Here is a 24,080-nt window from a genome sequence, read left to right on the forward strand (position 1 = left end):
CAGACGCCCGCAATGAAGACCAAGAATGGGCCCGCAACCAGCCTCAAAAAATCCTCAACACCCGAGAATATGCAGTTGCAGTGGACCATGGACCACATACAAGATTGCAACAGAACAGTAACCATAGCGTCCAAAGAACTCTGTTCCTCAGAGTCGGCATCTCAAAAAACCAGGCCGTAAGACCAAAGCGAGAGGGATCATCAACTCAGGAACGGACCCAGAAGGAAGAGCCTGGAGTCAAATGGATCCAAAACAAAGGCACCACCAGGAGCCTCACTATATCTGCATACCAAGTTTGAGAAGAATTTGTGCCATTGTCCCAGCTACATGCAAACAGTTTCTGATTTTGGTAAAGGAAACCAAAGGCTGGAGAAAACAAAGGGGAATCCCCTGTACCAGCAGTTTCTAATGGAACACAAGGTCCTTTAGGAGAAGCCGCCCCTCCCCCCTGCCCACATCAAGGCTGCAGGGCGGGAAGGATCAGAGCTGATATCAGGAGAAAGGAGAGGGCTGTGCCAGCAAAAGAGGGCGCGTTCCCGCCATTTTAGTGCGGGAAAAGGCTGCTCGGGGAAGCGGAACTTCCCTCCCCAGCATTCAAACACGCCACCACACAGTCCTGCTGAGGAGCATCTGCTACCGAAGCGGGAACAGCTTTCAAATGCCAGTGTCGCCCACATTAAAGCACGGTACCCACGCGCCAAAAAGAGAAAGGCAGGGACTCACTGAACAGCTGGTGTCTCCAGAAGAGAAGCAGAGTCCCACAGACGCAGCAGCCTGCTGCCAAACTGGCACACAGACTGAAAGCACAGCACTAAGACAGGGAAACCCTGTACTGCCCGGTCCTGTCAGAAATCTTATTTATTTATGGTTCATTTATATCCCACATTTTCCCACACATGCAGGCACAATGTGGCTTACAGAAAATTAGGAGGAATTACAAATTATGAAGATACAGATAAGCGAAAAAGATAAAACAAGGGGGCATTGACTAACAGCGGAAAACTAAGGGAGGGGAATGTAAGGGAATATTAATCAGCAGGGGAACTAGTGGAGTAGTTTTGGGGGTTTTTCTTTTTAAAACACCAAAGGAAGGCAAAGGAGCTCTCTTGTTTTTTTTTTTTTACGGGCGAGGAAGGCTAGAGCTCTAAAGACCGGGAGGCAAGGGGGGAAGACTGAGTATGCCCCCAAAGTCGGCACCACCAGCCAGACACCCCTAAACTCAACTGGCCCACAAGACCCAGGAGTATCCCCAACAGACAAATCCAGGAGCTACTGAAGCGCCGTCCACCACCTGCTGGAGATAGAGATGTACTGAGGTGAAGGAGGAGCTGGCCGTCTGGTATCACTGCCTTCAGCTTTGTAATCTCTATCTCTACCTGCTGGTAGATGGACACAACCCACCAGTTCTTGGATTCATCTGCTGCATACGCTAAGGAAGTATAAATTACAAATTGTGAGCACTCGGCAGTGCTAGGGCAAGAACAAGGGGGGAGCTGTTCCTTTAAAAGTCAGCATCCTTCCTCTGTCAACCCTTCTAGACGAGCAGGTCGCCCTCTGGTGGCCAAAATGCTGGTGAAGTCTTTAGGTCAGGGAAAGAACTACTTCAGAAGCCACTAGTTCATGGAAGGAACTACCCTCCCCAGAAGCCACTGCAGTTCCAGCAGGACTCTCAGGAAGGGGAGGGAGGAATGAATGATTGGGAAATGAGTTCTGATTCAGGGAATGAGCATCAGCTGGGGGAGTTCAGGGTGGAGGAGGACATGGAATGCAATAAAGATGAAGTAGGGGAAGAAGAAGGGGTAGAGTGTATGAAGGTGTCTGGTTTTGCTCGAATTCAAGGAGGAAAGGTGAAGGAGGTGATCAAATGAAGACTAATGCTGTGATGAAAGAGCTTGAACAATAAAGCCCAGTGTTTTTCTAAGAATCTTGAGTGTGCTGGAGTCCATGGGATCGTATGATGAGCAAGCATGAAGGGTGATGACTAACAGAGGGAGAGACAGAACAGGAAGGAGCAGGAGCTGGGCTGGTTTATCCGGTCGGGAAGAGTCGGTTGAAGCTAAGCAGGAACAGCCTCGACCTCACTTGGAAGGGTGACCTGGTTACAAAATAAAAAACAATAATAACAGCGAGCAACTATAATAACCCTCCTCACCACCACCCTCTACCCTTCCAACCCCAACTATGCCCTAGAGGGGAGAAATATCCCCTATGAAGCACTGTTATGATTTTTTAATCTGTGGATGAATAAGTCATCAACAATCTCAGGATTCAGTCTAGCTCTCCTGTCTTCCACAGTCCATCCTGCAATAGAAGATGTGCTGGTAACAGGATGTACAGGATCCCCCATGCACATTTTGCTAGATGTGGCCAGCATGTTTGCTTGTTTTTCGAAAAAATATCATTGTCTGCATCATTCAAACATAAATAAATAAATTACAGTGCAGTTCATCAACAGGCTTCAAAGTAGAAAATAACATGGGGACAAAGTTTGTCCCCATCCCCCGTGGGCTCTATCCCCTCCCCGTGCCTGCGGTTACTGCGGGTTCCAGTGTCATTCTCTAAAATGTACTTCCAGATGCTATAACTTTCTGAGTAAGGTGGGATTTGAAATGTCCAAAACGCTTACAAAAAACAAAAAAAAACCAAAGAAAAAACACATCCCACCACTCTGAATAAATGAGCCAGCTGCATTCGATAACTTCACTATTCTGTAATTTACTGTAATAATTGTCCTTGGTGAATCGATGTCTTATTATTAAAAGGAAACTGAAAACCGGTAATTTTACAAGGGCCTTGTTGAACCAATTCAATTCACATTGAATCAGAAATATTTAAAGGCCAAGTTAATGGGTCACTATTGTCTGTAGCATCAGTGGCACCAGTTTGCTGCTTGTTAGGCCTATCAGCGTCAATCATGCCTCTATATTCACTGCCTAATATGCTTATTTTTTTGTTGTCAAATAATGCAGTAAAAACATCAGCTGGCATTTTAACATTACTAGCTGTATTACCCTCGTCATCAACATTTATGTATAGTTTGTCATCATCACCATGTGTCATAATCCCTCTTTCATTTATATACAATACTGTCACAGATTGCTCTACAGTATGCTCTTGCCCTGTAGTGGTTTGGGGTTGTACAAAATTACTTGTCAATTTCATCCGCTTTTTATCCAGTTTAGATTTTCATGCTTTTATCAGTTTTATTTTCTGGGCATCAGACATTTACGTTCTTTTCACACACTTATAATGGGCTAGTTTTAAAATGTTCAGTTTTTGAATCTCAAAGTATCTTGCTGACAAGTTGATAGTGTAAACAAGGAAAAAATTAATTATTAAACTTTATTTCTAACATGAGGTGGGATACCAGTCCCTGGAAGCAGCCCAGTGACTATGGAGAGCAAGGGAGGATATTAGAAGCTCCGATGGCCTGGTTTCTCAGCCTAGAGGTGAAGGGGTATTAACTTCTTTTTGGGAATCTTCTCTGGAGGTTAGTACCCAAAGGACTACTTTGGTTGTGACATTTGCTCTTGAGCCTCATTGTAATACTGTCCTAAAACTTTATTTTCAACATTTGGAGTCACTGTTTATGGGTTCAAAAATTAGGGTATTTCCTGATTTGGCAAGAGGAACACAGGCAAGGTGCAAAGCCTTCCTGGTCATTAGGTCCAGGGTTCAGGCTTTGGAGGCTAGCTTTGTGTTATGATTTCCTTACATTTGCTTTGTTGTATTTGAGAGTAAGCAATTTCAATTCTTTGAACCTAAGCAACTTGAAGATTTTCTGTCTTCTAGAGAAGATGTTAACGTTGTAGTGTAGTTCTACATGTTCACTATTAGATGGCGGCTGAAGGAGTGGGTGGGAAGGGTGAATCTCTTATGTTTATTCTTTTTTTTGTTTTCTTAATAGTATATTTCTTTTTCATCTTGGATCTCATTTCTTAGTATGTGGTCAAAATTATTATGTACATTTGGCTAGTTATGATTTTCTTGTAACAGTTTGTTTCTGATTTTCTTGTATCTTGGTACTGAAGTTTGCCTGGATATTGTAATGTTAAATGATAATAAAAAAAATTCTTTGCCATCTGGATGCCCAATCTCCTACTGTTGCAAAGTCTTCCTGAAAGTTTTACAGAATCCGCTTGTAATTTAACAGCTTTCAATATTCTCTCTCATCAGCATATCTGATCACCTTTTTTGTACTTCTCTTTTGGAGTTGAGTGTCTTAGCTTGATTACAGAACTGAGACATGCTGCAGGAATACAGGAGCTGCTGTGCACGCTCAGAGGGATCTTTTATGTCTTTACTGAACAGCTCTGGAAAAAGTGGCAGACTCAGACGTTGTTGCAATCACGGAGACATGGCTCAATGGTTCCCATGAATGGGATGCAAACATACCAGGCTTTAATCTATTTAGGAAGCATAGAGATGGTCGTAAAGGTGGAGGAGTAGCGCAGTATGTGAGAAATGATATTGCGGCGACTGAAATGACAGGGATCTGGGGAAAGGAAGAAGCGATATGGATCACCTTAAAAAGAGATGATATAACTTCTGTCCACGTGGGTGTTGTCTACAGACCTCTGACACAATTGGAGGAACTAGATAAAGATCTGATCGCAGATATTCAAAAGTTGGGAAAGAAGAGAGGTGCTGTTGCTGGGAGATTTCAATCTGCCGGATGTAGACTGGGTCCATCTGTGAAATCGGAAAGAAGTAGAGAGATCGTGGATGCTTTTCAAAGTGCTCTGCTCAAACAAATGGTGACGGAACCCACGAGGGAGGGAGCAACGCTGGATCTGGTGCTCACAAATGGGGATAGTGTGTCAAATGTCTGAGTGGGTGCCCATTTGGGCAGCAGTGACCATCAAACAATTTGGTTTCATATGACAGCTGAAGTGGAGGGCAGCCACTCAAACTAAGTCCTGGATTTCAAGCATGCTGACTTTAGTAAAATGGGGGAATACCTGAGGAAGGAGCTGATGGGCTGGGAGGACGTACGAGAAGTGGAAGGACAGTGGTCCAGGCTGAAAGAAGTTATAAATATGGCCACAAACCTTTATGTAAGGAGAGTAAATAAAAGCAATAGAAAAAGGAAACCGATATGGTTCTCCAAGCAAGTGGCTGAGAAAATAAAGGCTAAAGAGTTGGCGTTCCTGAAATACAGAAAAACTCAAGAACAGGAACATGGAGAGGAATACCAGATGAAACTGAAAGAAGCCACGAGAGAGATACGTCTGGCAAAAGCGCAAGTGGAAGAACAAATGGCTAGAAATGTAAGGAGGGGTGACAAAAATTTCTTCAGGTATATTAGTGAAAGGAGAATGACTAAAAAGGGAATTGTGAGACTGAGAGATGCTACGAACCGCTATGTAGATAATGATGAAGAAAAAGCAAATTTGCTAAATAGACACTTTTGTTCTGTTTTCACAGAAGAAAATCCTGGAGAAGGACCACGATTGACTGGCAAAAGTACATATAAGAATGGAGTAGATATAGCACCGTTCACGGCAGAGAGTGTGTATGAACAACTTGAAAATCTGGACAAAGCCATAAGACAGGACGGGATCCACCCCAGGATACTGAGGGAGCTCAGACAGGTTTTGGCAGGTCCTCTTAAAGATTTGTTTACTAAATCCTTGGAGACGGGAGAGGTTCCGTGGGACTGGAGAACAGCAGATGTGGTCCCTCTTCACAAAAGTGGTGATAGGGAAGAAGCTGGAAACTACAGGCCGGTAAGCCTCACTTCGGTTATTGGAAAAGTAATGGAAGCGATGCTGAAGGAAAGGATAGTGAATTTCCTGGAAGCCAATAAGTTGCAAGATCCCCCCCTCCGAGGGACACCACCTTGCAGTGGAGGGGCTTCTGTGTTTCAATGACTCAGAGGGCTATGCTGAAGGGTTACCCATATCAGACAGGCCTCTGAGGAGAAACCAGACAAAGAGTGTCCCAAACTAGGGAGAGTGGAAAGATGGCGACCTGAAGCTCGTACGCTCAACGGCCCAGCTGTCCTCTGAAGTTTTGTCTTTGTTTACTTGAAATTTCCTCTCTGCAACTGCAGTTACCTTAACTGAGAGGAAGGGGACAATCGGGGGGCAGCCACCGATGGCCAGAGTTTTGTTCCATGTGCAGCAAGTGTGGGATCGCTGTGCGACGAGCTGCCCACAGATGACTGGGTTGGTGAGTCCTTTGATTAGCGCCAGCGAAGGAGCGTCAATGCTCTTGGCCCTGGAAACAACTTCATCGCTGTCAAATCATTTAACCATCATGTCCAAAGAAGTGGAGGAGTGAGTTAGGAGTCCATGCTGAAACGGAAGTCGTTTACAGCTGAACCCGAGTTGGCGGTGCCACTCCTAAACCCGTAAGAGCTATCAGCTTGGAGTTTTTGGTTCCTGTGGCGGTTACATTGAATATCATCTGGAAGGCACTCCAGGACCTAACGGTGGTAGTAAATAACTTTGCTTCAGATATAATCTTATTAGTGAGCTACATGGATAACCTAATCGAACCCTTTACTAAAAAATTGATAGAGCAAATGAAGTTCTACAGTAGTAGGATATGGTTAAGATTTTGAAAATGATATTTGAACAAAATGAATATTATTACAGATCTATATATATAAAAGGCACTTTGAAGCCTCAAGCCGGAAACTTGAGGCGCCCGAGATATCCGGTTTGGCCTGCAGGCTCCAGTCACTGTAGCTCCGCCCTCACGTCAAAACGCGATGACGTTGAGGGCGGGGCGGCCCGCGCAACCACGTCACAGAGGGACGAAGGGAGGAAGAGGAGAGGTGTGCAACTCGGAACGGAGGCACAGAGGGGGTGTCTGCAACTCGGGAGGGAGGACTGGGGGGGGGGGGGGGATTACCCTGCTAGCGCCCGTTTCATTTTTTCCAGAAACGGGCATTTCTTACTAGTGATTAATATTGAGATTGTTGTTTTCCCAGAGTTCCGGGTATGACTCCTAAAGGTTTCCTCAGAAACATTTTCTGAAATTTTGTTATTTTCCTTTGTAATGATTCCTCTTAGTAATATAAATTATTAGTTAGTAATATTAATTCAAAAGGAGTGAAGCCTGTGAAACTGGGATTACCTTAATCAGTGGGAACTGGATTAGAGACTCAGTGTTCGCATTGTTAAATAATTTCTGGTTTTAAAAGAGAAAAAATGAAATTAGGTGTATTATTTCTACTAATATTGGACAATAAGTATGTTTCCAACTAAATAAATTGAATATACACCGTTTTGGGTTTGAAGAAGCCAACCAGACGACCAATGTGGAATAATGATTCAGATAAATAATAACTGGGGATAATCAGGTTAATACCATGTTTTTTCTGTTTACTGTTGTTTAATTGATCTCCTTGTCTTGTTTCACTCTCCCTATTTTGTGGTCTAAGGAAGAATATAGAATTACCTAATTGAAATAATTCTTGTGTATTGCTTTCTCTGTATTTCTGGCAAGTTATTTTATTGCTTGTAAATTTAAATTCTTATAAATAAAAATAAAAATAAAAAAGTTGCAAGATCCGAGACAACATGGTTTTACCAAAAGTAAATTGTGCCAAACAAATCTCACTGAATTCTTTGACTGGGTGACCAGAGAATTGAATCATGGATGTGCTATAGACGTAATCTACTTAGATTTCAGCAAAGCTTTTGACACGGTTCCCCACAGGAGGCTCTTGAATAAACTTGACAGGCTGAAGACAGGACCCGACGTGGTGAACTGGATTAGGAACTGGTTGACGGACAGACGCCAGAGGGTGGTGGTTAATGGAATTCGCTCAGATGAGGGAAAGGTGAGTAGTTGAGTGCCTCAGGGATCGGTGCTGGGGCCGATTCTGTTCAATATATTTGTGAGTGACATTGCCAAAGGGTTAGAAGGTAAAGTTTGGTTTTTTTGCAAACTTTGATGATACTAAGATTTGTAACAGAGTGGACACCCAGGAGGGAGTGGAAAACATGAAAAAGGATCTGCAGATGCTAGAAGAATGGTCTAAGGTTTGGCAATTAAAATTCAATGCAAAGAAATGCAAAGTGATGCACTTAGGGAGTAGAAATCCACGGGAGACGTATGTGTTAGGCGGTGAGAGTCTGATATGTACAGACGGGGAGAGGGCTCTTGGGGTGATAGTATCTGAGAATCTGAAGGCGATGAAACAGTGTGACATGGCGGTGGCCGTAGCTAGAAGGTTGCTAGGCTGTATAGAGTGAGGTGTGACCAGCAGAAGAAATGAGGTGTTGATGCCCCTGTATAAGTCGTTGGTGAAGCCCCACATGAGTATTGTGTTCAGTTTTGGAGGCCATATCTTGCTAAGGATGTAAAAAGAATTGAAGCGGTGCACAGAAAAGCTACAAAAATGGTATGGGATTTGTGTTACAAGACGTATGAGGAGAGACTTGCTGACCTGAACATGTACATCCTGGAGGAAAGGAGAAACAGGGGTGATAGGATACAGACGTTCAAATATTTGAAAGGTATTAATCCGCAAACAAACCTTTTCCATAGATGGGAAGGCGGTAGAACTAGAGGACATGAAATGAGATTGAAGGGGGGCAGACTCAAGAAAAATGTCAGAAGTATTTTTTCACGGAGAGAGTGGTGGATACTTGGAATGCCCTCCCGTGGGAGGTGGTGGAGATGAAAACGGTAACGGAATTCAAAAATGTGTGGGATAAACAAAGGAATCCTGTTCAGAAGGAATGGATCCTCAGAAGCTTAGCGGAGATTGGGTGGCACCGCTGGTGGTGGGAGGCGAGGCTAGTGGTTGGGAGGCAGGGCTAGTGCTGGGCAGACTTCTATGGTCTGTGCCCTGAAAATGGCAGATACAAATCAAGGTCAGGTATACACATAAAGTAGCACATAGGAGTTTATCTTGTGGGCAGACTGGATGGACCGTACAAGGTCTTTCTCTGTCGTCATCTACTATGTTACTATATTGGCCCCAAACGTTGTTTGCCCATCTTTCTGACTTGTAAACTGCTGCTCTCAGATACCTGTTACATGTAAAACAACTTTGGGGCCCTTTTACTAAGTTGCATTAAGCAGCTAAATTGGGTGTTTACTGTGCAGTAAGCTGTAGTTTATACCTGCGCTGTTTCCTGCATTAAAAAGGCAGCCAGCATGGTAAAAGTAAAAAAATCTTGTGTTAGCTGCCTAACGCAAGAGTAAGCTGAATCAGGGCATGACAAGTGTAGGTGGAGATGTAGCCAGCTGTGACAGATGGCGCATGGGTCAGCACTGCTCATTGTCACAACTCCTGATAAGTGGTAAGTGGAGTTGCGCTACTAGCAGTTTGGTAATGTAGCAAAGCATGTCAGCAAAGGAGTCGTGGTAGCGCATCCCCCAGTCCCACTCCTGAATCTCCCCAATAGTACCTAATCCCTAATCACCATCTTCAGTCCCTCCCCTCTGCACTACTAACATTCACTAGCCCCACCAAAACCCAGGCCCCAACACACTAACCCTGCCCCCCACACCCCACCAGGATAAGCATGTCTCCTGTAAGCAAATCCCTGCCCCCTCTCCCCGGCCAGGACTTAGCCAGGGGTCATCACTGATGTGGCTGTGGGTCCCCGAGCAGCAGTAGTCCCTCTTTGCTGCTGCCCTGGATGGCACTTGAATCCAAAATGGTGCTGACCCCTCCTCCCCCATAAGTATTCTTGCAATACAACCACTAAGGGTCATCCTTTCCATGACACAGAGAAAAGCTCACTTTATTCAGGCTCCAGGGAGAAAATGTAACTCCTACACAGATCATTCTGGAAAACTTTTGAGATCTGTCTTCATGGCTCTGGCCTCCACTGGATGACATCACTCACTTATGAGAGTGTCATCCTGCTTGCTGTATGAGGACTGGATGAACCTGTATTCCTTTCCATGTTCCTACAGTATGCTTAAAACTTTTTTTTAACTTGATGAGTAATTTCTGCATCACAAACATGTATACTTTCTGAGAACACCCACAGACATAGGATATCCTTCGACACATACCTAAGATATATATAGCCTTAGAACTGAAAATAAAGACATTTTTACATCTATGCTTCAAAATAAACACACGGGACGAGGCCTGGAACTCTGATCAATAGTAATTTTTCTTCTAACTCTGATGAAGTAAAAATCAAAGACTGAATTCCTGACCTAATTATCTACCACTCAATATTTTATTCCTCCTTGGTTTGTCTTTACCGCACAATGAATACATTCGTGTTTCACTGCTATCTAAATATGTTCATAATCACTGTCAGTATCCAGATCATTAATCTCCTAGGGAAAAAGCTATATTTTATTAATAATTGTAAAAATGTGTCAACTAGAGCAGCCATGACAAAAAACTGGGACTTCATTTCTGGCAGTTGGTGACAAAGAGATTAAACCCAACTCTTGTGATTCCATTTGCCAGCAAAAATATATAAAACTAGGATAAAAGGCCCGTTTCGGAAACCAATGAAACGGGTGCTAGCAAGGTATTGCATTTCTGCAATTAATGCTTTGAAAGGGATTGTTAGGCTAAATGTGTTCTCACCCTCCCTCCCTCCGAGTTGCAGGGCCGTTCCCTCCCTCTGTCCCTCCGAGTTGCAGGGCCGTCTCCCCCCTCCCTCCCTCCGAGTTCCAGGGTCGTCCCCTCCCTCCCAGTTCCAGGGTCTTCCCTCCCTCCAAGTTCCAGGGTCCCCCTTCCCTCCAAGTTCCGGGGTCCCCCCTCTTTCTCCCTCCCTCCCAGTTCCAGGGTCCCCCCTCCCTCTGAGTTCCAGGGTCCTCCCCGCCTCCCTCCGAGTCGCAGCAGCTGTTGATACTCCTTACTTTTTTAATGGCCGTCGTTCTGTTAGGTCCGTGATGCGTCTGACGTAACGTTTTGTGGAGTACCAACGGGTGAGTGATGCGATTCGGTAAGTGTCAGTGCTCCGCTCTCGACGTCATCATGTTGTGACGCGAGGGCGGGGCAGACACTCATGGGCAAACAGCTATCTACACAACTACAGCTTCCGGCTTCAGGCTTCATTAGAACGTTGGAGGTGCGTTTTATATAGAGAGATTATGTTTTAATCGATATGATCTTATCTCTATTCACAAAAGGCCTATGTACTAAAATTAGAGGTGTAACAGTTTTAATGTGCATGTTGCTAAAATGCACACTAAAATGTCACTTTTTACAAAAGTACATAAGTGTTGCTATACTGGGACAGACCGAAGGTCCATCAAGCCCAGTATCCTGTTTCCAACAGTGGCCAATCCAGGTCACAAGTACCTGGGCAAGATCTCAAAACAGTACAATACATTTTATGCTGTTTATCCTAGAAATAAGCAGTGAATTTTCCCCAAGTCCATTTTAATAATGGCTTATGGACTTTTTTAAGGAAGATAGCCAAACCTTTTTTAAACCCTGCTAAGCTAACGGCTTTAACCACATTCTCTGGCAACGAATTCCAGAGTTTAATTACATGTTGAGTGAAGAAATATTTTCTCAGATTCATTTTAAATTTATTACTTTGTAGCTTTATTGTGTGCCCCCTAGTATTTTTGGAAAGAGTAAGCAAGCGATTCACGTCTACCCGTTCCACTCCACTCATTTCATAGACCTCCATCATAGCTCCCTTCAGCCGTCATTTCCCCTGTATCAAAGGGTCCTAAAATTAGGAAAAAATATTGCCAGCAGACAGATATAAACGCCACCCTTAAAACAGGAAAGGAAGGGTAGGCAATGTGAAGAGGACTAACACAAAGGCTGATCAAAATGTTATAACTAAGACCGTACATAAGGAGCAAACATTCATAAGCCTGGAATCTGCAAAGAACATTAACCAGAGTGCCATCACAGTAGTATAGCATTTGGGAAAAATAATGATGAGACAACACACTGCAGCTAATAAGGATCCTAGCAGACCACTACAAAAGAATATAGCCCTTCTTTGACAGCTAAGAAACACCAGATGGGATAGAAAAAGGAGCAAGTGATAAAGCTCAGAACTCAAGGTACCAATACACCAGAGATCCCAAACACAAGTATGCATGTTGCTGGCTAACGCCTCTGTGCAAAAGAGACAGGCTTCCAAAACAGATAATGGAGTCACACAGAACATCAGATATGCACAGCTTGTGTAATACAAGTAATTGGTGAGGCTAGGTTAAACATCTGACTGGTATAAGTGAGTTATCCATTTTGCTGTGGAAGAGTAGAGTACAACCTGCTGGTACAGATGTGCATTATAGTTATTTAGAAAGCTGTACCATACAGATGGTGGGCTCATTCTGTTCCCTAAAGGCGACTGAGACAGATAAGTGCTACATCTGGCTGCTGTAGTTGTGCAATTAAGCTGTCTGCTGTAGCTGTATCATACAGATTTGTGTGCCATACAGCTGGGTATATAGGTCACATACAGTGGTGTGCTGGTAAATTTTTAACAACAGGCTCTCTGCGCCCCCCCCCCCCCAAAATTGCAGAGCTGGCTATAGCTGGGGGGGGGGGGGCAATGCATTATTCTCTCCAGGAAAAAAAATTAAATGATCCCAGGTTCCAATCTAATTCATGTTTAATATGGGATAAAATGCCATAAATAAGTAAATAAATAAATATAAACTTTTAACGTTCAGCACCTGATTCTCAAAGTGGACATATTCCAAACACTATAATGAAAATAAAATTATTTTTTTCTACCTTTGTTGTCTGGTGACTTTGTTTCTCTGATCATGCTGGCCCAGTATCTGATTCTGCTGCTGTCTATCTGTTCCCTTGACTCCGTTTCCAGGGCTTCCTTTCCATTTATTTCTTTTCTTTCCTCCTTTCTTCTTCATTTCTGGTCCTCCGCAGACTTGACTGTACAGTGGATCCAGCTTCTGCCTATTTTCTCCATCCATGTGCAGCTTCTCTCCTCATTTCCTTTCCCCTCATCTAATCTCCTTCCTCTATCTTCCCTCCATGTCCAGCATTTCTTCTCTCTCCCTTGTCCCTTCCCTCCCCTCTATCCATGTCCAGAATTTCTCTTGTCCTTCCCTCCATCCATGTCCTGAAACTCTCCTCTCTCTCCTGCCCCCCTCTATCCATCCATACCCAGCAATTGTCTTCTCTCCCCTTCTCCCCCTACCCATCCATGCCCAGCAATTCTCTTCTCTCCCCTGCCCCCCTCTATCCATTCATGCCCAGCAATTGTCTTCTCTCCCCTGCCCTCCATGCCCAGCAATTGGCTTCTCTCCCCTGCCCCCCTCTACCCCTCCCTGCCCAGCAATTGGCTTCTCTCCCCTGCCCCCTTCTACCCATCCATGCCCAGCAATTCTCCTCCCTCCCCTGCCCTCCCCTCCTGCTCCCAAACATGTCCAGCGATTCTCCTCCCTCCCCTGCCCTCCCGCTCCCAAACATGTCCAGCGATTGTCCTTCACCCCCACCGTCCCCTCCCATCCATCTTGTTTATTACCTCTCCGTTGAAGCACGCGTTATTTAAAGCCCTGCTGCCCGTCTCCAGCCTTCCCTGCTTGCTTCGATGAGTTCGTTTGTGCCCTTAGTCCCGCCTTCTGACGTCATACGAAGCAAACAGGGAAGGCTGGAGACGGGCAGCAGGGCTTTAAATAACGCGTGCTTCAACGGAGAGATAATAAACAAGATGGATAGGAGCGGGAGGGGACGGTGGGGGCGAAGGACAATCGCTGGACATGTTTGGGAGCGGGAGGGGAGGTAAGCATGGTGCCCTCCTGCCATGCTTACCTCTGTAATGGAGCCGGCTCGCCCCAAACAACAACCAGCTCGCAAGAGCTGTCAAAATTTAACAAGTGGCTCTTGTGAGCCGGAGCGAGCCAGCTCCAGCACACCACTGGTCACATAGCTCGTTGCTGAAGCTGTACTATATAGGTTGGTGTTTCACAGAGGTGAGTACTGCAGCCATGTCATAAAGTTGGCTATAGCAGCTGTGCAAAATGGTGGCCTGCTGCAGCTGTGCTTTGCAGTTGGCTGCTGCAATTGTGCTATATAAATGACTGTTGCAGATAAGTCACCCAGGCAATCACTGAAGCTGTTCCATACAGCTGGCTGGTGCAGCTGTAATGTACATCCTGCTGTTGCAGGAGAGTCAAACAGCTAGCTGATGAAACTGAGAAGTACGAGAGCTGGTCACTGTATGAGCTCCATTCAGCTATGTACTGAATTTATACCACAGAGCTGTTGGCAGAATCTATGCCTTAGACACTGCCTCTCTGGCAGAGAGCCGACTGTGGTACGCATACCATGCGGCCATTCTGCTGTGTCCATGCTATGCTGAATCTATGCATGCAGTTAGCTTAAGGGCATTTTTAAATGGTTTGGAGATGTTCTTAAAAAAAAAAGTGTATAAGCCATTATTAAGATACACTTGGGAAAATCCACTATTCCTGGGATAAGCAGAAACAGGATATTGACCTTGATGTGCCAGTAGAGCAATGCTTATGTTCTTACAGTCATTTTTGTATCCATGCATGCAATACAGCCATCTGCTCTATCCATACCATGCTGAATCTATGCTATACAGTTGCAAGCTGTATCTACGTCACACAGATGCTACTGTATTCATATAGATGCCTGTTGCAAACATATTATAAAGATGTCTGCTGCATCCATGCCGCATCTGTTCTAATACTGGGGACTGCAGCTAAAACTGTCAGTTGGCCTCTGCCACTATGCTAAACAGGTAGGAGATGTAGGGGTAGCACAAAGCTGGCTGCATAAATCTACTGTTGGTGCTATGTCACAAAAACGTATACTGCAAGCATACCATGCAGACGGCTGGTGCGAAGACAGCACTATAGCTAGGTGTTGCAGCCGTGCAACAGATCTAGCTAGTACAACTGTGTGACTTGAGTAAAGTTGCAGCTGAAAAAGAACAAGTTTTGTGATGGAGTGATGTTAACAGGGGTAGCTGCCTGAGATGTAAGCATAGCTGGCTTTCCAAGCTTCAACATGCAAACAGATTGCTGAAAGAACACTTATATAGGAGCTATGTCCAGCCGAGAGTACAGAAGATCCCCTTAATCATTCTATATCATTGAAATGAACATCTGCAAAGCACATCAAAGGTCTTTTCTTCTATCGTGCCCCTTCTATTTCAGCGGAAGGTTGGGAAAATATATATCAGTCAATAGCGGATGCAGTCTTAAAATTTCCCAATCTCTTGATTTGGGGACATTTTAATATCCATTTTGATGACTGTACTCAACTTCATTCTTTGAGATTTTCTACATTTTTACAGGATGTTGGGGTAATACAATTTGTTAAAGGTCCAACTCATATAGCTGGTCATACTCTTGACATAGTGATGACAAATTCCTCAGATTTACTACAGTGTAGTAATTTTTTGACACTGCCAGTTTCCTGGTCAGATCATTATTTCTTGCATTTTAAGCTATCATTTACAAAATCAGATGGCTATACCTTCATTATTGCAGACTAGATGTTTGAAATATATAGATCCTTTTTCCTTATCTTCTCTTACAGGATATTTTCTATCAGATTTTACAGATCAATCATTGGAAGAGCAAGTGATAACTTGGAATGATGTTCTTAACAAAGCATTGGATGATATTGCACCTAAAAAAATTACACGCAGATTAAAAAGTCCCAGCCATGGTATCATCCGGGCTTAAGACTATGTAAACAACAGGTGCGACAGGCAGAACGGAAGTGAAAAATAGGAAAAACTGAAGAATTGAAAAATAAATGTAAGCAATGTCAACGGTACTTCTTAAAACAGATTCGAATTGCAAAAATTTCATACTATTCCAAACAAATTCAACAGGCTTCAAATTCACCTAAACAACTTTTCGCTATAGTAAAACAAATAAACAACAAAATCACAGATCTATGAAACTACATCTTGTTTAAATGCAGAAATTTTAGCAAATTTCTTTACATCAAAGATAGATAAGTTACGAGCACAGTTTCCAAATGCTACCAATATATTAAGTGAAAAATCTCTCTCAAGTTGTTCAGGATCATGGCAGTGTTTAGTCTATCTGTTTCATACTGTTCTCCTGATCCTATTGCTTCAGATTGGCTCAAAATCTCATCTTTGGGTTTACAAACGTATCTGTATGAAATGATAGTAAAGAGTCTTATGGAAGGTGTAGTACCAATATCTCTTAAAACAGCTTTGGTAAAGCCCATTTTAAAAAAGCCGTCACTTGATTCTTTTTCTCCAAGTAATTATCGACCTGTTTCAAATCTTCCTTTTTTGTCAAAAATAATGGAAACTATAGTATTTCTGCAGCTTCAATCATACTCTGAATCTATAAATGCATTACATCCAAGACAGTCAGGTTTTAGAAAAGGATATAGTACAGAGACAGTAGTGACCGCACTCCTGAGTGAAATACATTCTAGACTTGAACAGGGCAGGATTGCATTACTTATCTCACTTGACCTATCTGCGCCATTTGATTTGATTGATCATACTTTATTATTAGAACATTTACAATCACGGGGAATTTCTGGTACTGTCTGTAACTGGCTCTCCTCTTTTCTGAAAAAGCGTTCATACCAAGTAGTACAAAATTCATCTATTTCAAAAGTTCATAATATTTCCTGTGGTATTCCACAATGCTCAGTTTTGTCACCATTATTGTTCAATTTATTTGTCAGTCCATTGGCATTGCTTATTCAAACATTGGGTATCAGTTCATATTCTTATGCTGATGATTTCTTGTTGCTTTACTATGTAGATCGAATAAACTTAGATTTAAAGCCTATACAAGAATGTCTCAGCAGGGTTGCCAGCTGGCTCTTTGAGCATAAACTACTACTAAATCCTGAAAAGACAATAGCTTGTTGGATAACAGGTCATAGTTCAATACCGACTTTAATTCCTACTTTGTTTGACAGGCCAATTGTCCCGGTACAATCTGTCAAATACTTAGGTGTGATCATAGATTCAGCTCTATCATTTAATGATCAGATATCAGAGGTAGTAAAAAAGACTTTTTATTATCTAAGGCAATTACGCTGTATTAGAAATACAATAGATAATAGCTCATTGCGTATCTTGGCGTATGCATAAATTATGACACGCCTCGATTATTGTAACATCTGCTATGTGGGCATTACAAAATTTAACTTGAAACGCTTACAAACTATTCAGAATACAGCTGCTCATATAATTTGTAGAGCTTCAAGATATGATAAGGCTACGCCTTTGTTATGTCAACTACATTGGATTCCAATCCATTTGAGAATTTCTTTTAAAGTTCTCATCCTTACATATAAAGCACTATATTTATCTACACCATCATATCTTGCAAATTTAATTATTCCATACACACCGTCACGAACTTTACGTTCACTTACTGATAATAGGTTGGTAATCCCACCGCCTTCAAGAGCGAGGTGGGAATCGCGAGCTTCAGCTTTCTTTTTCTTATTACCATCATTGTGGAATTCTCTCCCAAAATATATTAGGGTAGAAGAATCATTTATGCTCTTTCGTAAAGCTTTAAAAATGTACTTCTTTCCAATAGCTTTTGATATCTAGTGCTGTTTATAAGGGGAAATTCAGTGTAATTTATTTGAAGAAAACCACTCAGGAAATGAAATATGTTTTTTCTGAACAGGGAATATATTATGTTAAGGCAGCAGTATTATTTGAATGTGATATGTATGAGTGATATATGTAATTGGTTTGCTTTTTCTGGTATGGAAGTTTTGTTAGAGCTGTCCTATTATAAATGGATTTCTTTTATGTTAGAATATTGTTGTATTTTTTATTTGTATTTTAAAGATATTTATTATATGTCATTTATATTTTAAAGATGTAAACCGTTCTGATTTGCTATGTAAGAAGTAACGGTATAGTAAATAAATAAACGATAAACGATTATACAGCTAACATGCACCAACTGAATCCATTTTTTTCCTTCTGCCACAGCTTCCAGTTTGAGGCCTGGGAATAAGAGAGCAGTTCCTGCTCACCAAACAGCTGACTTATATAGCCTGAAATAGAATTAAGGTGACTGGAGTTTAAAAAAAAAAATAACTGAAATGACACTTGAATGATCCAAATAGAATTGTACAGTTGTGAATCTTAAGCCTGCAAATACAGATGATTTTTTTTTTACCGAAAATATGGGCAAAGAACAATTGTGGAATATGGCTGATTTTCCCAGTCGAAAAACATGAGAGCGCGCTACAGTTCTGAAAACAGTAGTTAGCTGAGTTTTCCAGGTGAAAAATGTATCTCTGCTGTAAAGGCCTAAACTATAACTGAATTCTGCAGCTATGAAAAAGAACTGGATTCCTGAACCATGAATGAGTTGCATAGCATAGGCTTGTGTTCTGGACTGGTCTGGTATGGACAAAAAGAATACGTTTGAAAAAAATAATTTTCATTATTTTCTATAGTAGTAAGATTTTTGAGGTAGATGATTATGTATATGCAGGAACTGATTCGTACTATAGCAGGCAACAATATGGCCCTCTGTAGGCATTATCAGTATAACTTCATGTGCTTGTTCTTCCTGATATGTGGATCAATGAATCAGCACTGCAACATCAAATATCACTGCCTTCTGTTTTAATGGACTATATACGGTGTGATGTTTTTTAAAACTTTAAATGTTTATTGAATATTCTAAACATTTTGAACCATTTCCAAGGTGGATCAAATCTATGACACAGCTGCCATTACACCTAAGGGAGTCCGGGAACTGTACTGGATGTCTTTTTCGAGCATTACTCCCAGCTTTACCTCAGGACAACCCCAGCATTTACAACCCCAGCATTTTCCAGATAAAGCCAAGAGGATCTGACTGGATATTCAGCACCATTATCCAGATAATGCTACTGAAAATCCAGGTATTCCTACTTGCATAAGTCCTGCTATCCATTCCAAAGCTCCTAAGAATCTAGTGAATTGGCTAATGCAGTTTGAAGTGGTGGTCTTGCTATCCGTGCAAATCATGAAACTTATCAAGAAGCAAAATAAATAAGCCACAATAATTAAAGTTCTCAAGTAAATCATTTAGAGTGGAAAACTAAATGACATTTTATGAACTGTTACAGAGAAATACATAATAATGCATGTTCCCCCTAAAAAGCTGAAGAAATGTACCCCTGTTTACAAAACCACACTAGCGGCTTCTGCACGGCATTGCTGATACAGCCCATTCAAAGTGAATGGGCTGTGTCGGCAGTATTGCAACTAGATTGTTTTGAAAGGGGTCAGTTATCACTTCCCAGTGGTTTATTTCATTATCTGTATATATGTACACTTCCCAGTGGTTTATTTCATGATCTATATATGTGTGTATATATATATATATTTTTTTTTTTTGTACATTTATACCCCACACATAACTTATCTAATTCATATTTATATATCTGTATTTATAGATGGCACCTACAAAAATACAGAAATATTTGAATTTGGTGGGGGAGAGACAGGGGCTCATTTTCAAAGCACTTACACACAAATAGTACTGTAGGTTACTACAGTGGTGGAAATAAGTATTTGATCCCTTGCTGATTTTGTAAGTTTGCCCACTGACAAAGACATGAGCAGCCCATAATTGAAGGGTAGGTTATTGGTAACAGTGAGAGATAGCACATCACAAATTAAATCCGGAAAATCACATTGTGGAAAGTATATGAATTTATTTGCATTCTGCAGAGGGAAATAAGTATTTGATCCCCCACCAACCAGTAAGAGATCTGGCCCCTACAGACCAGGTAGATGCTCCAAATCAACTCGTTACCTGCATGACAGACAGCTGTCGGCAATGGTCACCTGTATGAAAGACACCTGTCCACAGACTCAGTGAATCAGTCAGACTCTAACCTCTACAAAATGGCCAAGAGCAAGGAGCTGTCTAAGGATGTCAGGGACAAGATCATACACCTGCACAAGGCTGGAATGGGCTACAAAACCATCAGTAAGACGCTGGGCGAGAAGGAGACAACTGTTGGTGCCATAGTAAGAAAATGGAAGAAGTACAAAATGACTGTCAATCGACAAAGATCTGGGGCTCCACGCAAAATCTCACCTCGTGGGGTATCCTTGATCATGAGGAAGGTTAGAAATCAGCCTACAACTACAAGGGGGGAACTTGTCAATGATCTCAAGGCAGCTGGGACCACTGTCACCACGAAAACCATTGGTAACACATTACGACATAACGGATTGCAATCCTGCAGTGCCCGCAAGGTCCCCCTGCTCCGGAAGGCACATGTGACGGCCCGTCTGAAGTTTGCCAGTGAACACCTGGATGATGCCGAGAGTGATTGGGAGAAGGTGCTGTGGTCAGATGAGACAAAAATTGAGCTCTTTGGCATGAACTCAACTCGCCGTGTTTGGAGGAAGAGAAATGCTGCCTATGACCCAAAGAACACCGTCCCCACTGTCAAGCATGGAGGTGGAAATGTTATGTTTTGGGGGTGTTTCTCTGCTAAGGGCACAGGACTACTTCACCGCATCAATGGGAGAATGGATGGGGCCATGTACCGTACAATTCTGAGTGACAAACTCCTTCCCTCCGCCAGGGCCTTAAAAATGGGTCGTGGCTGGGTCTTCCAGCACGACAATGACCCAAAACATACAGCCAAGGCAACAAAGGAGTGGCTCAGGAAGAAGCACATTAGGGTCATGGAGTGGTCTAGCCAGTCACCAGACCTTAATCCCATTGAAAACTTATGGAGGGAGCTGAAGCTGCGAGTTGCCAAGCGACAGCCCAGAACTCTTAATGATTTAGAGATGATCTGCAAAGAGGAGTGGACCAAAATTCCTCCTGACATGTGTGCAAACCTCATCATCAACTACAGAAGACGTCTGACCGCTGTGCTTGCCAACAAGGGTTTTGCCACCAAGTATTAGGTCTTGTTTGCCAGAGGGATTAAATACTTATTTCCCTCTGCAGAATGCAAATAAATTCATATACTTTCCACAATGTGATTTTCCGGATTTAATTTGTGATGTGCTATCTCTCACTGTTACCAATAACCTACCCTTCAATTATGGGCTGCTCATGTCTTTGTCAGTGGGCAAACTTACAAAATCAGCAAGGGATCAAATACTTATTTCCACCACTGTATGTTGTACAGTATGTCTAAATGCTTTGAAACTGAACTCCATAATATCCTCTCATCTTTTCTCCATATATTTTAATAGGCCAATTTTAACGTGTTTTTTCACTTTTACAAAGGGATATACTTCACCCCCAAGTTGATATAGATCAACACTCGCTGAACATTATAATTTAATGACAGCTCAGTTGTAGTTTGAGTGAAATGAATAGGTGATTTAATTTCAGTTCAGAATGGATGGACACTCGCAACACCAATCATGATTACAATTACCACCACTACTACTACTACTAACTACTACTACTATAAAGTAAAAACCTTCATGCCAGTTGAAACTTCCAGGGCAGAATACACTTGGAAACTGCAACTTTCTTCTTGCCCCTAATGGTAAACCTTTCAGATCAAAGTTCAGTCATAATAAATTGGCAGTATGTTACTACTTTTTGGTACTTACTCTGGGGTCAAATGGAAAATGTGAGCTTCCAAAATCATAATTTCTGCACCTTTTAAAATAGCCAAGCTCACGCAAAGAAATAATGATTTAAAAAAAAAAACAAACAACAATATATTTCCTTTGGCTGCTAAACATTTAATGATCCTCTTCTACCTAACTAATAAGGATAACTTGAATGAATAAACAAGAAATAGTACCTGAAATTACAGCAATTTTACAAGATAAATGTTCTTCTTTAGCTATTCGCTCTGCCTCCTCCATTAGCAGCATTCCAAAACCCTATGGGAAAAAACCATGTATGAGATGAGAAAAACTGGTAGAAAATTAGAGGAAGCCCCACTGCAAGGATAAATAAGATTCAAAGCAATAACAGAGGGATACTATCAGACTCAAAACACCAAAACGTTCTTGTAAAATGGACCCAAAAAAGCAAAATACCTGATAATATCCTTTCTGTGAACCCTACTAGACCAGCCCAGACTAGTGATTGTGTGGTGGTGGTAGAGGAAAAAAATCTATAGATTCTAAAGACATAAACAACAGGGAGTGAGTAAACAGATGAGGAAGCCAAAGTAGGATGGTGTAAATAAGTCTTTATTGCTTCCAGAGTACTGCGAGTGTATTGTCGAAAGACTTGACACAGCTGTGTTTCAGCTGGCGTGCCTTCGTCAGGAGCCTTGACAAACACAGTGCACCAAATGTAGCAATCAGGGAAGGTACAATATTATTAGTATCAAACTCAGCTGTGCCATGCAGCACCATTGGTCAGCAAATTGGCAGTGTTTTGCATGCAAAAATGACATCACCAGTATACTCGGTGATGCAGCCAGGATCCTATCAGTATACTAATGCCAAAACTAAGTAATAGTAGAAAGAGATAAAATACTTAAAAAAACAAAACAAATACCATTCTGGAAGACCTCTGCAGAACATGAAACTATTCACAAACCAGTGGTAGACAAAGAACCCAAGGATATTACAAAACCTTCAGTGTTCCCGAGTGTGTCCTGGACTTGTATAGCAGGATTCACAAAAGCTAGTCATCTGTAGCATCTGTGTTCTCCGAGGACACCATGACTAGTATTCTTAGATGTGGGCGACATCCCTCGATGGAGCCCTGTTGTGGATTCTACCTAGCATTCTTGTACCTTTAAGAAGCCTTTGGCAGCCCTGCACCATGAATGCACGAGTACCTACCCACCATGAGACCCTCATTTCAATTAAAAAAAAAAAAAACTCCTAGGGGAGATGGGAAGATATGTGAAAAAAACTAGTCCTGCTGTCCTCAGAGAACACCTGCTACAGGTGCGAGAAACTTCGCTTTCTCCGAGAACAAACAAGACTTAGTTTCTCACAAATGGGAATCCCTAGCTAAAGGCTCACTGAAAACAACAATGGTCAACAGGAGCTTGCAACAGCAAGGCAAGGCAAATCAGAACCAATAATGCTAACAAAATTAACAGGCCTGTTGTGAACATGCAGCCTGGAACAGAAAAGAATGGGCCCAGGAGAGTGTAGTTGGATTCTAAACGCCAAACAAATTCTGCAGGACTGTCTGAGCAAAGCAACTGTTGCGTGGGGAATGCTGCTCAAAACAGTAATGAGATGTGAATGTCTGGACAGAAGACCAAGTCGCAGCTCTGCAAATCTCCTCAACGGAGGCTGATCTCAAGTGGGCTACCAATGCAGCCATGCCTCTGACGTTGTGAGCTGTGACCTGACCCTCTAGTCAGTCCAGCCCTGGTATAAGCAAAATAGATGCAGTCTGCTAGCTAATTTGATAAAGTGTGTTTACCAACGGCTGCCCCTATCCTGTCTGCATCAAAAGAAAGAAAAATCTTGGTGCACTGTCTATGGGCTTTAGTCCACTTCAGATGGAAGGTCAAGGTTTGCTTGCAGTCCAAGGTGTGCAGTGTGCTTTCACCAGGATGGGCATGAAGCCTTGAGAAGAATGTTAGCAGGATGACTGATTGGTAAAGAAGGAACTCAGACATCACCTTAGGAAGAAAGTTAGGTTGCGTGCGAAGAACCACTCTGTTTTGATGAAACCTTGTATAAAGTGGATCCATTACTAGGGCCTGAAGCTCACTCACTCTGCGAGTTGAAGTGACTACCACCAAAAACAAGACCTTCCAGGTCAGGTACTTCAGAGGACAGGAGTCAAGCAGCTCAAAAGGAACTTTCATCAACTGAGTGGGGACAACGTTGAGGTCCTATGACACTGTAGGTGGTTTGATAGGGGGCTTTGTCAACACCAAACCCCTCAAAGCACACTAGAGGCTGTACAGAGAAGGGCTTATCTCCTACCCAATGATAAGCACTGATTGCACCAAGGTGAACCCTTACAGAGTTGGTTTTCATACCAGACTCAAACAGGTGTAGGATGTATTCAAGCAGGTTTTGTGTAGGGCACGTGAGAGGATCCAGGGCCTTGCCCTCATACCAGACCACAAACACCTTCCATTTAAAAGTATAACACCTCTTGGTGAATCTTTCCTGGAAGCCAGCAGAACCCTAGAAACACCCCCAGACAGTTGCAAAATAAAAATTCTACGCTCTCAATAGAACTGGCATTTGGGGTGCAGGAAAAAAGCCCTCGTTTTT

At 42.4% G+C, this 24,080-nt stretch overlaps 1 protein-coding gene across 1 annotated transcript in view; it reads right to left on the reverse strand.

Annotated features, from left to right (window-relative positions):
- Positions 1 to 24,080, reverse strand: part of ELP3 (elongator acetyltransferase complex subunit 3) — a 221,960-nt gene that overhangs the window by 25,272 nt on the left and 172,608 nt on the right. Inside the window, exon 14 of the mRNA XM_030198697.1 lies at positions 21,674 to 21,755. Within this exon, the coding sequence (XP_030054557.1) occupies positions 21,674 to 21,755 (82 nt within the window). The remainder of the gene's footprint in view (positions 1 to 21,673; positions 21,756 to 24,080) is intronic.

Source organism: Microcaecilia unicolor, chromosome 3, assembly GCF_901765095.1.
Source record: "Microcaecilia unicolor chromosome 3, aMicUni1.1, whole genome shotgun sequence".
Classification (NCBI taxonomy): Eukaryota; Metazoa; Chordata; class Amphibia; order Gymnophiona; family Siphonopidae; genus Microcaecilia; species Microcaecilia unicolor.